Genomic DNA, 14,685 nt, shown 5'->3' on the forward strand with positions numbered 1-14,685 from the left:
TTGCTCATTTTGGAGCTCAAGGGTTTCAAACCCAGCTGGAAACATGAGCTAAAATGAAGGCTGATCTAATTCATTGAAAAAGTTGAGGAGAAGCTGAGGATGTTTCCACCTGCCAGCGATGAACAACCTGCATTTATTTCACTTGATACCTAACCGTGTTCATCAGTGCTTTGAGGTTGATGAGGTAACCAGGATGACAGTCGTCAGACGTGGCCTGTTTCAGGTTTTGTCTGTTGCATAAAAAGGATGATGACCCCAGTCGGTCCAGTCGTGGAGCGTTCAGCTGGTTCTCAGTAAGAAATCAATCAAAGTTAATGTGTGATCAGTGAGCTATGGAGGGGCGCTCCACCGATTTTTACACACAAGGTTCAGTTTATTTGTCAGGAAGGAACAGGCATTTTACTCAGCCTGTGAAAACAGTTGTGTAATGTCCTCTGCACCTCTGGGGCTCTCTGAAGTTTGAAAAATGTCATCAGGATTGTTTTATTATTTTTTTTGGGGGGGGGGGCCTTGAGGTATTTTTATGTTACAAACTGGAGGTGTGGAGTTGTGAATTTAAAGGAATGTCTTATCTTAGAAAAGAGTGGGCAATAAAAAGGCCATTGAGTTGCATCATGGGAAATGTAGGATCCAAAGTTTCTGGAGCTAAAAGTCAGGATATCTGACTTCAATTTTGACCGTTCCTTTTTTTTTTACCTGCTGCTTGTGAGTTCCCTGACTTTATGGCAGTTCAATACCATACTGCTGGAGTATCTGTAATACACACAGATGACAGGAGCCTGCAGTTTAGGGTAGACGATTTGTCTCACCAGACTGTCCAGTAATATCTGTTTGCAATCTGTCCAATCCTGCAAACACAGCTGCGTGTAAATGTTAATCAAATAGGATCCCTTTTGTACTCAAAACCCAGTGCACTGTGTAAAAGACCTAATGAATCAACTGGATTTTGAGATGTTTTAATGGGTTGATGAAGCACCTGAACCAGATATAAAAAGGAAGGATACTCACCAGTCTGGTGGAAAGTAACTAAGTACATTTACTCATTTATTTATGTACAAATCTCAGGTACTTGTATTTAAAACGTTTTATGCTACTTGAGACTTCTCTGCTGCATTTCAGAGAGAGAAAATGTACTTTTCACACATTTAGCAGCTACTAGTTACTTCTCAGATTCAGACTGTCCATTACAAAAAAATATGATATGCTTATGAAATACAATTCATTATTAAAGATTAACAATGGGGTTCCCAACTTTTTTTATCTTGAGACCTTCGACAAAAAAGCAGTGTCTCTGAGTTGTTTACTCTAAAAACTTTAAGTACGATAAATGTTAGAAGCCCAAAGAGGTAAAACCATCCAATATTTCATTTTAAAAAAGCATGAGAAGAATCAGAGAACATTTCAAAAAGGAGCATTTGTTTGGCAGAATTTAGGGTGTTTCTCCTTTCGTTCTCCATTATTCATCTCATGACCCTTCAGATTTATCTTGTGACCTACCGGACTAAGCAACTGAATTATAAATAAAGTTGTTACAACTATCTCCACCTCCCCCAGCTACAACAGCAAAATACTTCTTATGCAGTGATGCATTAGTGTTTGCTGATAATACTTCGGTGCGTTTACTTTAGTAGGATTTTAAATGCAGGGTTTTAACTTGTAATTGAGTATTTTTACTTTTACTGAAGTGTCAAAAGGTGTGTCAAAAGCTCACTATTGCTGTCACTGTGACTAACATGATGAACAGCTCAGTGTATTTCCTGATTAACAAACCAGCTGTGTTTTTCTAGAAATTATCTCATCATCATCATGTGATTAATCACCAGCGACTGAGAATGATGTCTTTTTACTTAAAAGTCGTTTCACTCAACTTTTACATCTTAGTGCAAAATACACAAGTTTTCCCTTGACAGCACTTTCCTTTCATGTAGTAACACATTTGCAGGTACCTTTGTACAATATTTTATGTACATCTAAAGGGGTAGTTGCTTATATGACGTAACGAAGTCCTATCTGCAAAGCTTACCATAACAAAACTCATTACAAATTGTTTGTCATGTACCTGAGGCTCAGCATGCCACACAGAGCCCTGCGTCACAGGCTCACGGCTTGTTTGTGTGTAATGTCCAACCTATAATGCCTTGTTAACCCCCTGCTCTGCATGTTTCAGGAGAACAATCATTGATGATAAGCTTATCCGCTCAGATTTAGCTCAGTCAGGATGGCCTCCTGGACTGTAATCGCGGTCAGTCACAAACGTCCCAAAGGCATTTCAGAAAGCTGGATTACAAAATTCTTCAGATAACTTACAATGTGTAAGCAATTATTAACAGCACTAAATACTCAGTTTACTGCTACAAATATAAATCCAAAACGTCAAATTCATACAGCCAGTGTTTTTCTGTGGTGCCTCCAGCGAAAAAAGAATACATGTGCAATGAGTAGAGCACAGTAATGTTATTGGCTCCCCTGCTGTGTTATCAAGAGGTGTCATTACAGTAATGCTGCTGAGTGAAGTGTCAGCACAGATTGACAAAGGCACAGTAATCTGTGAGTGTTCAGGAAACAGGCACAGGGATAAAAAGTCAGGCAGATAATGACATCAATAATACTTTAAAGACAGCAAACAAAGCCAGTGGCTAAGGCAAGCAGACAGATCTAAAAAAAAAAAGGCAAGAGGTCAAACACACAGATCAAAAAGTGGGCTGGAAATAAAGCAGCACAGACTGCTGCGTCTGACGACAATAACTGGAAACAGGTGTGAGGGGAGGAGACCCGTCACGTGATGAGCTACAGAGGGAAACGCTCTGAGGACTACTGGTGGACAGGTGAGGGATGACAGGAGATGCTGGAAACCGGAGTAAGTGGAGAAACTCCGTGTCAAGCTCAGCATTTGTTTTCAGCCTTTAACATGAAATGAAATACTTGCTCATCATCATAGTAAACATGTTCATACACTCCACTACACTGTGCTGCCATCTGTTTCAAGTATGATGTGCAGTGCAGTCCTTGCACTCCTTATGATCTCCAGATAGTCTATAAACAATCTGTTGACAGTCTATGCCACTAAAATGACTAATGTGACAAAAAGGTTTATGTATGCGCAGTGTCTGGGTTCATCTCAGTCAACGGGGTGAGCCTGAGGTCATGGTCCACTTTATTGGCATCTAATCAACATTCAAATAAGTGTTGCGTAATGTGTGGATTCCCTTTTTTTTAATCCAAAAATGTGCTGCTTTGATACTTTGATACACTTTTAAATGACATTTTCTTGTTTCTACCTGTGGATGTAGAATACATAAAACTACAGTATACTACTTAAATATACTTACAGTTCGGCCCACAACCTACTTATTCATATCCCACGCTTCCTCTCCTTGAATATCTTGGGTATCTATGTTAAAAAATGAATAGAACACCTTGGGTATGGTCCCAATAATGCTACAGCTTTCCCTTTTTAAAAAATGTGCTTTCATTTAGTTAAGATTGAAACATTTTTTCAAGATTATTACAGGTTTTAATGAATTATCTTACAATTTAGCTGTATAGTCCACACTGACCAATGTCTATACAGCAAATTATCTGAATATTAATGTCACTGGTTCAGTGTTATCCCATTAGACATTCCTGATAAGCTGTGTGTTTGACAAAGTTTGACCACTAACGCAATCTATTTTCTTTATGTTGACAGGTACAAGCAGTATGAAACCTTAAAATCAGAGTAAGCAGCTGAGAGTAAAGTATTAGTGTTCTGCAAAATAAACCACATCTATAAATTTAAGAGCAGCTTCATCCTTAATCTGGGGGCTGAGACACAAGCATGTCCATATGCACAGAATTCAAGAATGGGAAGTTTTCGTGACTTTTGGTTGAACTGGCACAATTTTCATTGTGGGAAACTCCACTCCATCTGCCACAAGTGAATCTCTTTCACACTTTTATTTAATACTGATTTACATTCTTCATTTTATTTATTTATTGACTATTTACTCTATAGTGAAGCTATCTATTATAGAGAGTTTAGGACAGAAAGTTGCAACACAATAGCGAATAAAATGTGCAAAAATAAAGATGGACAAAGAACAATACGAGTAGAAGATTAATGAAAGATGGACAAAGAGAGCTATAACAAGGAAGTGGTGAACAATAAAAACAAAAAAAAACCCGCCATGGGAACAACACTTTTATTGTTTATGACAAAGAGTCTGGGTTTGGATGCAGGATGCAGTACTCCGATTACAAGAGAGGGCTCTGGATAATTGTACTGAATTGTACTTTATCTTTGGCTCCTCTTTCCATAAATCCCTCTTTTTTTATTGAACGTAAAAGCACAAGGTGGTTAGGTTGGGTTACATGATGGGTAAAATGCAGTGCTCCTTAATTCTCCAAAACTGGACCACTACAGGCCTTTCCTGAAACCCGAAATCTTTTGTGAAAATTATGGGGTGATATTTCCAATCTTGGTAGATGGGAACAAAGAAGTAGGTGTCACTGGTTCAATTTACAAACCAACATAAACCTTTGCTCTTGTGTTGGGTAACACTGACTCTGCAAATATGACTCTTATGTGGGTCAAACTGCAGCTTTTCTGTGTAAGATACTTCTCAGCTTTTTCCCTTTTTTCCATTTTCTTCTAACGATCATGTCATGATAACTAAGGTGACGGGGTCATTCAGCTTTCTGCCTGAAGTAACTTCAGGTTTGGCAATACTTCTCCTCGTCTTCCCCCCAAAAAACTACATTTTTCAGGCCATTCAGACGAGCATTCATTGTCAAATAGTGTCATTTTAGGATACAAATATGAAGCAGCAGAGGAAGAGCAGACAGCATAAAACAGGTTTGTTGATGCCTGTGGTGGAATGTAACCAAGTACTTTCACTAAAGTAGTGCTGTATTTAACTACAAATTACTTTTTACTCCACCACATTAATTTGACAGCTGCAGTTAGTGGTTAGTTTGTGAGTTAAAATGTTACATTCAGAAAATATATGATGCTAGGGTGTAACTGTATATAAAGCAGATATGATTAGCTTCTCATTGACCTAGTAAATGGCTAAAATGCTGCTTACACATAAATGAAATAGTGGGCTAATACAATAACATGCCATTTAATTATACAACACTGACAGGAGCCACTCTTTTGAGTAAAATTTGCAGCTAATTGGCCTACTGAACTTTTACCTTGGTAAGATTTTAAAAGCAATATTAACGCTAGAAAGAATAGCAGATTGGTGGGATTCATTGCAGTAGGACCGTGTTTTAAACTCACAGCAGAAATTCACTTCAACACACTTTCTCATGTCTTTATGAATCTATGCAGCCTGATGAACCCTTACACAGAATAACACACATAGTACATGAGCACACCATAAAAATATGTACACATAGAGCGTGAATTAGTAGCCCATTGTGCATGTCCTCATGTTGCCACTGGATTGAATCAGCCTCTGCTTTGTGAAATGTACCACATCAAACTGTGTCCAACTCCTCTAAATGATCTCAGATAGTGCAAACAATGCTTGGACACTTTCGGAGGAGCGTCTGTAAATTTCCATTATGGTGAAATTTCGGAAAAGTCATGTCATCCCACACACACACACACACACACACACTCCACAAAAAAAAAGCATACGTGCACGCGCACGCGCGCGTTAGGAAACCTGAGCAAACGGAGCCCAGCCGGAGGTTGGCTATAAAAGCTCGAGCTGCCCCCCTGGACGGCGCTCTGCTGACATTGGAGACCCCGCCGTCCAACATGAAGCCTCTCCTCCTCGTGGCGCTGCTCGGATGCCTCGGTAAAGACATGTCATATTCTGCACACACACACACACACACACACACACATGCACACACACACACACACACACACACCGTAATCGTAGATTCACTGAGCTCTCCTGTCATTCATCCACCTGATTTTGCAGCCTCAGTGGTCGTGGCCCAAGCTGGCAAGTTGAAGTGGTGCGTCAAGTCAGATGACGAACTTCGGAAGTGTAGAGACCTGATGGCCAAAGCGCCCATCTTCAGCTGCGTGTCGAAGCCCAACACCCTCGACTGCATCATCGCGATCAAGGTGAGGAGAGACACATCTGCTAAATGAGCTCAGTGCGCAGTTAAATAAACATGTCTCTGCAGCTTCTCTGTTAATGTTTGGGTTCATCTTTTAGCCCATTAACACTGATGATCAATGGGTATTGGTGGTCAAAATTAAAGTTTCTATTGATTGATTTAAGCAGTGGTGCACGAGGGATTTATCAGTGTAAAAGTATCAGTACCACAATGTAAAAATACTTTATGACGAGCACTGCTTGCCCTGCATTCAAAATCACAGCAAGTAAAAGTACAAAGCATTACCAACAAAATAAATAAAAAGTGCTCTCTGTGCAGGATGGATCTTTCCAGACTATTACATTAACATTTATATGCTATTTTAGCATTATTCATAAAATCACATGTAACCAACATGGTTTAATCAATAACAGTGCACAATGCACTATATTGTAGAACATGACCATGTTTTATATGCAACATTTTTTTCTGCAGTTACTACAGCAAAATGTAGTGGAGTAAAAAGTGAAATATATTTGTCTGAAACGGAAAATGGAAATACTCAGGAAAAATAACTCAAAACTGTACACTAACACTTGAGCAAATGTACTTTCTTTCACCACTATTTTAGTGAAAACACTAAAATAACAAAATAAGAAATAATAATGATATTAAAGTATTGTGTAATATATAATAATGGTATACACATATATGAATATTATTATTACTGATGCATTAAGCAGCATTTTAATGTTTTAGCTGTTTGAGGTGGAGATGCTTTAGTGTTTGTAGTTAATCTTTAAAATTAAATCAAATTTTATAAACTGATCACATGTTTTGTTAGTAAAATCTTGTATGTGAAATGACTCTGAAGTACAATAAGTGTCTTTTAAATCATTTTTATCAGGCTGGTGAGGCAGATGCCATCACTTTGGATGGAGGGGACATCTACACTGCTGGACTGAAGAACTACGACCTGCAGCCCATTATTGCTGAGGACTACGGCCCCAGTATGGCTATTTATCAGTTGTCTTACTTAAGAAATTAGCACAAGAGAGAGAATGTCTGTCATTTTGCATAAGCTACATGTTTTAAGTTTCTGCTCGCAATTATTCTGCACACATCCAGCTTCGGACACCTGTTACTACGCTGTTGCTGTGGTGAAGAAGGGCGGTACATTTGGCATCAGGGACCTCCAAGGGAAGAAATCCTGCCACACTGGGCTGAAGAAATCTGCAGGCTGGAACATCCCCATAGGAACCCTGTTGTCCATGGGCTTGATTCAGTGGGAAGGCATCGACGACAAATCTCTGGAGGAAGGTGAGTTACACTAAATGTTAAGCACAAATAAAAATAAAAGTTATTGCATCAAACCAATTGATAACGTTGAGGTTTTTTGGTGTCTGGTCTTAAGGAGTGGGTCAGGGGTGTGTGTTGAGGGACTGGGACATGAGAGTTTCTAAAATCTTTGCCACGGCTATGCTTTTTGTGTCGCAGCGGTAGGCAGTTTCTTCCATTCCAGCTGTGCCCCGGGAGCAACAGTGGGTAGCAAACTGTGTCAGCTGTGCAAGAAAGACTGCTCCAGGTCCCACAACGAGCCTTACTATGACTACGGCGGCGCCTTCCAGTCAGTATCAGTGTTTCTCTGATCCATCTCACTTTTACTGTGACTTTTACTGTCCCCTAGCAACCTCTACACATGTACATATGATAAGCTGCCACAGCTCGCTCCTGTGATCCTGTGACATGTTTATCTTTTTGATACTTTCTTTCTTAAACTCGTTCTCTCTATGGAAATATACTGTTGGTATCAGACGAACCTGTGATGTTGATTCACTGTGATGTTGGTCTGCTTAATAGGTGTCTGGCGGATGGCGCTGGAGAAGTGGCTTTTGTGAAGCATCTCACTGTACCAGGTCAGTATCACATGATTATTTATTCTATTGTGTACTGAATAATTGACGTATAGTAATATCATCAAAGTAAGCTGGTCAGTTGTTTTAAACTTGTATGATGAGACTATAAACCACAATTTATTATTACTATTATTTGATATATATATAGCATACCACATAAAGAAAAAACAGCTCCCATTTTTATTGTTCATGGTAATGCAGTTTTGTATTTTTGTCCATCGTACAATCGAGCCAATTATCTGTTGTATCTTTTTGCCACCTGAATGTACAGTGTGCTGTGTCTTAAGCCTCTGCCACATGCTCATATGAGGCTCAATGACTTTCACAGCTAAGATTCTCGCTATAACTGAGATAATACTTATGGGATTGTCCACTATGTCTGTAAGAGCAGCTTACTCCTTTGCTAAACCTCACAGCAATAAAATGTGGTAATGGGAGGATAGATTTATTTAGAACTGGAAGAGAAGAAGAAAAAATTCACTGTTGTGGCCCACTTTCAGATTCAGAAAAGTCCAAATACGAGCTGCTGTGCAAGGATAACACCAGAGCGCCTATCGACAGCTATAAAACCTGCCACCTGGCCAGAGTAGTTGCTCATGCTGTCGTCTCTCGCAAGGACCCACAGCTGGCTGAATATATCTGGACAAACCTCACCTCAGTACAGGTATAATACAAAATATTTATAGAGCCAGTAGTAGAAGTTGACTGATGCTGGAGAGATTTGATGAAGCAGTACAATGAGTCATGATATAAAAGGATTAGTCACGTTATATTTCACTGCTTAGATAATGAATTTGCTGACTTTTCTTTCTTTTCAGGACTTTGACCTCTTCTCCTCTGATGCCTATGCACCTTCCAAAAACCTGATGTTCAAGGATTCAACAGTGAAGCTGGTGCGAGTGCCCCCCCACACCGATTCCTTCCTGTATTTGGGTGCTGAATACATGTCAATCGTCAGTTCTCTTAAGAAAGGTAGTGTAGACATGAGCAGATAAAACACACGTATTAATATATAAACCATCAGGCAAACACATTCATTAGACAACACATCCCGACTTTTATGTCGTCATGTTTTACTTCGCTTTCCAGAGCAGACCACAGGAACATCCAGCGCCCTTAAATGGTGCGCCGTGGGTCATGCTGAGACACAGAAATGTGACGAATGGACCACCAGCAGTGTGTCCGGTGGCACCGCTTCCGTTGAATGCCTATCTGGCAGCACAGTGGAAGAGTGCCTGAAAAAGATTATGGTAAAAACACTCTTGGATGAATTTATTTGAATCTATTACTAGACTGAGAATTTTTTTGCTCCATTTAGCGATGTTTGTCCCTGATTATCTGTTGTCTATCTGTTGTCCTGCAGCGCAGCGATGCTGACGCGATGGCAGTGGACGGAGGACAGGTGTACACAGCTGGGAAGTGTGGTCTGGTTCCTGTTATGGTGGAGCAGTATGATGCAGGTATTCACTTGGAAACTATCACATACAATGTGTTTTATTGTTGTTTTTTTTTAGCTTTTCTACATCAGTAATATTTGTGTCTGTCTCTCCACAGCACAGTGCGGTGCCGCTGGAGGTAATAAACAGTGTGTCTATTCCCTCTGTAACTTTGTGTTTCATGTGAAGTTCATGTCAAGTTTCCTGGAAAGGGCTATAATATCTGGTGCTAATTATTAGAACAGTAGTGTGTTGTTCCACTGTAGACAAATCAGCTGGGTCCTGACTAAAAGACTTTCAAGGTTACTCCAGCAGTTAACTGGAATTAATTAATTGAAAATGAACCAATTCTAATTCCTCGGGTATCAAATGACATAGTTCTCCCAGGAAACGTCATGGAAATTATTAGGATAGTAACAGGATTAACTTTTAAATTAAATCGAACTGTAACTAATGAATATCTGGCAGGTGGTTTTATGATTGATCTCCTTCTGTGCTTCCACTCTCGTAGCCACAGCCTCCTCTTACTATGCTGTTGCTGTGGTAAAGAAAGACTCAGGGGTGACCTGGGACAGCCTGAAGGGAAAGAAGTCTTGCCATACGGGCATCGGAAGAACTGCTGGCTGGAACATCCCCATGGGCCAAATCCACAAAATTACTGGTGACTGTGACTTCAGTAAGTGACTTTGTCAAGTAACATAATGACACCCAGATTATAATTTCTATCAACATAATGTGGAAACACATGGGCAAAGGTGCATAAGTTTCACATATTTGAATTGTTTGCCTAACAAAGCCCATATGTGGCAACTAAATACATTTTTATGGTCACAGTTGGCTTGGTTAAGTTGCGATATTTTAAGAACACCTTTAAGGAATTTCTTCAAATTTGGTACAAACATCCACTTGGACTCAAAGATGAACTGATTAGGTTTTGGTGGTTAAAGATTAAGGTCGCTGTGACCTCACGTAACTCAATAATTCATGCGCAAAATTCATCACAAAATGTCAAACACAAATGTGTAAATGATGAAGTGATGACATTTTATATCCAAGAGATCAAAGGTCAACTTCACTGTGTTATAATGCTTTGCAAAAAACTTTACTGGGGATTATTCAACACCATAAATCAGAAGGGGAAGTTGTGACCAGCGTGTGCTGAGCTATGATCTTCTGTGCTGCCAGGTCTTGCAAGAACAAGAACAGCAAAGCATCATAGAATTGAGTTAAATCAATTTTATGAATACATCCCTATATCACCAATCAAAAAATTGCCTAAAGGAGCTTCACAATTTGTGCAGCAAACAACGTCCTCTATCCTTAGACCCTTGACTCGGACAAAGAACAATTCCTTCACTGTCCTCACTTCGTATATTATGGATGTAAACTGCAACTTGACTGGCTGGAGGAGGCATACAACCATGAGGCAGCGATTCTAGTTGAAGCCTAAAACGAAACTTACGCTTTGTGTGACCAACATCCACCCCAACCACCTCCCTATGAAATCTAATATTTAGGAGACATGTTTGCCTCCTGACTGTGTGTCCTCCTCTCCTCAGCTAAGTTCTTCAGCAGTGGCTGTGCCCCTGGAGCAGACCCCAGCTCTCCATTCTGCTCTCAGTGCGGCGGCAGCGAAGAAAAAACTGTGGGAGATCAGGCCAAGTGCAAAGCCAGTGCTGAAGAGAAGTACTATGGCTACGCTGGAGCCTTTAGGTAAAGTGCAAAAGTGCAATTTTATGTGTATGTATGTTAAAATAATAGTTTGAAGTTTTGGGAAATACCCATATTTGCTTTCTTCCTTTCTTCCACCTAATTTCTATAATTCGTATGTACTTGTGTCTGTGATATTGTCATAGGGTTACTTGTGCGCTACTGAAGATTGACAAATCACATAATAGGTTTTCCATCCATCCATTCAATACTTTTTATATAAAGTGTTGATAAAGTGTATATAAAGATTTTACAGAGAGTGTAAACTTTTCTACTGGTTGCAAGACCAAAAAAACAAATGATAATTTTTACTTTACTTCTGTTTTCTGCCAAAGATAGGTGTAGGTGATAGGTGTGTTTTTTAATTTTTTGAAGAAGCCAGGGTAGTTGTTTTCCCTTGCTATATTGTTTATGCTATGCTACGCTAAGCTAATCGCCTTCCAGCTCCAGCTCCCTACCTGACTTGAGAAGGGTTTCAATCTTCTCATCTAACTTTTTGCAACAAATTGAATTTCCAAAAATGTCAAAGTATTCCTTTAATTTATCATCCAAAGCACCCTGAATAGGGTGGGCACTTCACCTTCACATCGTCCAAGTTATGTTTTGCATACCACAGGTGTCTGGTTGATGGTTCTGGTGATGTTGCCTTCGTCAAACACACAACCGTTCCAGAAAACAGTGATGGTAAGAGACTGACACTGAGCAGTTTTCATCTTAACTACGACCGTGTTATCTCATATAAAACTACAACACTCTTCCACCTCCTTGTGTCAAAGGCGTTGGTACGACATGGGCAAGTAGTCTGAAGTCTGCTGACTACGAGCTGATTTGCCCTGGGAGGCCCACTCCTGTGCCGATCAGTGACTACGCCTCTTGTCACCTGGCCCTCGTGCCAGCACACGCTGTGATAACTCGTCCGGATAGCAGGCAGGATGTGATCACCGTTCTCAAGGACCAGCAGGTTAGAAATGATTGTTTATGTCATTTTTAGTTTTTGGTTGGTTTGCACTGCAAAATATTACATTGCTCTGAATGGAATTTTTCCACTTAGTGATACTATATTTAGATGAGTTTTGATGTTTTTTGTGGGGGCAATTTTCTTGAACTTTAAAGTAATATGTGTTTCAGTTCCTTAATTTGTCTCCCATGCTTGATAAAGATAGGTGGCCTCCCAGAAAATGCTCTGTCCTCAACCCAGCTCATCTTTTCACTGTTTAGAGTTTCTTTTTCACTGTAGTGGATGCTGTACTTTTTGTTGATGCTCTTAAAATGTTCTTTCTGGTTGTGCATACAGTTTCTGCTCATTCTAGCTCTGTATGTAGTTGTTTTTAGATCAGATTTCCTCCATTGTTTTCACATAGAATACACGCAATGCAATAAGATGCAGGGTAAATTTTAAAAAAGGTGCTTTGGGCGATTTGTTTTCAACTTATCAGGCATTGTTCTCACTTTCAACAGCATTTTTATTCTAAATACGTGTTCATTTCTGACCTCGATATGGATTTTTATATAACATAATTAGATCTAATCTTTAAGGGGAATTTCATTTTCTTTCTTATCTACAGGCCAAGTTTGGTTCCACTGGCAGCGACCCCACTTTCAGAATGTTCCAGTCCAGCAGCGGAAAGAACCTCCTCTTCAAGGACTCCACTAAGTGTCTGCAGGAGATCCCAGCTGAAACATCCTATGAGCAGTTTTTGGGAACAGACTACATGACTGCCATGACTTCCCTCAGACAGTGCAGTGACACCACTCCAGGTTTGTACCATTGTGTGTTCAATCAAGATTAAAAGGACTGTAATTAATTTGAAAACTGAGAGAAAAATCGTCTTTTTCTCTTCCCAACAGATCTGGAGAAATCTTGCACTTTCCATGCCTGTCAACAAAAAACCTAGAGGCGATCACGGACCAAGCAGTGCCTCAGTCAGCCCTCCAAAATTCAAGCGCCTTACCCACAATTCCCACAATCAACCCAAACATTGCATTGTGTATTTTCCTCCTGATCTTGTTGTAGACCTGTCTTTTGAGGTACAACCACTAAACAGATTCACTTCACTGTCACAACCTACAATCTAACTGCTCCCGGGACCAATCATGTCCACATGTAGCTTTTTCCATGCCAGCTCTTTCCAGCTCTTTCCGTGCTGAAACATAATGTTAGATTACTTGTGTTTTTGGGGCAACTATGTTTTGTTAACACGTGCCTGACTTTTCTCAAATAAAGACTTTTTAATGCTCTATTGTGGTGACAGTATATTTTGTTTTCAGATAGTGTAATGTTTAGGCATGTCACTAAAAGGAAATAGTACTGTAATTGGAAGAGTCTATAAAAGTAGCACATTTGCTTTCTGTGCCTAGGACAGTCTAGAGTCTGAAAAGACTTACATATAAAGTACATGGACTTCATTAAGATTATGTATTAAGCAAACAGACATGTTACAGTGTGTTGTCATAATAAAAGATACATCACAACATTTCTAAATAATAACTAAAATTATAATCAGTTAAATGGTCCATTTTTCCCAGTTTATATGATGGCACCATTGCAAGTACGGGACACTGTGCTTTTTGTACAGTCCACCAAATCCAAAATCTGCATAGAAAATGCTATGTCAGTGGGAGGGTTTTAAGTGTACATGGACTGAATCTGAATCGTTTATGTGCAATGTCAAAACTTAGGTAATAAACAAACATGTTCTCTGAAACTGTTGGCATGGCCACAAAAAGGCCCAGGCAAAAATGAACTTTCAACCCTTATCGACCGCCTGTTTTAATTTGGTTGAACTCAAATTTATTCAAAATTATACACTGTGTATTTTTTGACGCAGGGCTCCTCTACAAATGGCGTGGATTGCAAAGGTAGTAATGCAGGACAGACCTTGAGGCATTTAGCAATTCATTAGATTTTCCTTTTTTTTAAAGTAAATCACAAATAACAAACGTTTGATTGTTCCAGCTTCTCAAATGTGGAGTTCTGTTACGTGATAGTTAAGTCAATGTCAGTGGCTTTTTGGACAGTTTGTTGGTACAACAAGCCATTTCAAGATGTAACCTTGCACTCTATGCCATTCAAATTTTACTATTTTCTCACATTTTATGGAAAATTTACCAAATAATAAATAAATAAAGCGTCAGATTAGTTGATAATGAAAATAATTGCAATTTCATTTCATTTGCTAGATCACATTTGACAATATGGCAAAGAACACACTCACACATCAAATAGGACGTTTTTTATTTCAATAAATTCAATGGTTGGTAGGATCAAAACTCCTCTAGAGATAAAGATAAAGAAGAGTAGCTCTAATCTCCTCTCAGTCTTTCTCCTTAAGCAGGTGTAGTTTGGCACATCGTCATGGAAATGGTCAAATTTCCATTTACTCCCTACCACTAAGTACTTATTATATATATTGTATATCTGAGTGAACTAATTCCACACTCTGACATGAGTGCATATATTTTAAAAAAGTGTTTCAGATATCCTACCTTGGATCACTGAGCTGAGCTCCTATGTCACATGACCAAGGAAACGGCATCACATTTTAATTTTCCCGGAAGTTACCCATGCGACTTGGAGG

At 39.4% G+C, this 14,685-nt stretch overlaps 2 protein-coding genes across 2 annotated transcripts in view; one reads left to right on the top strand and one right to left on the bottom strand.

The window, feature by feature from the left end:
- The window catches only part of LOC139214322 (bcl-2-related ovarian killer protein homolog B-like), a 130,010-nt gene that overhangs the window by 49,262 nt on the left and 66,063 nt on the right, over positions 1-14,685 (bottom strand). The window lies entirely within an intron of this gene.
- Positions 5,696-13,335, top strand: tfa (transferrin-a). The gene is made up of 17 exons (XM_070844487.1): positions 5,696-5,792; positions 5,922-6,070; positions 6,953-7,055; positions 7,174-7,365; positions 7,543-7,672; positions 7,906-7,961; positions 8,462-8,625; positions 8,780-8,933; positions 9,051-9,211; positions 9,325-9,421; positions 9,643-9,651; positions 9,909-10,073; positions 10,957-11,110; positions 11,724-11,791; positions 11,884-12,068; positions 12,673-12,865; positions 12,956-13,335. The coding sequence occupies exons 1-17, from the start codon at positions 5,753-5,755 to the stop codon at positions 13,000-13,002; spliced, it is 2,067 nt and encodes a 688-aa protein (XP_070700588.1). The 5' UTR covers positions 5,696-5,752; the 3' UTR covers positions 13,003-13,335.

This window comes from Pempheris klunzingeri, chromosome 15, assembly GCF_042242105.1.
Source record: "Pempheris klunzingeri isolate RE-2024b chromosome 15, fPemKlu1.hap1, whole genome shotgun sequence".
Taxonomy (NCBI): Eukaryota; Metazoa; Chordata; class Actinopteri; order Acropomatiformes; family Pempheridae; genus Pempheris; species Pempheris klunzingeri.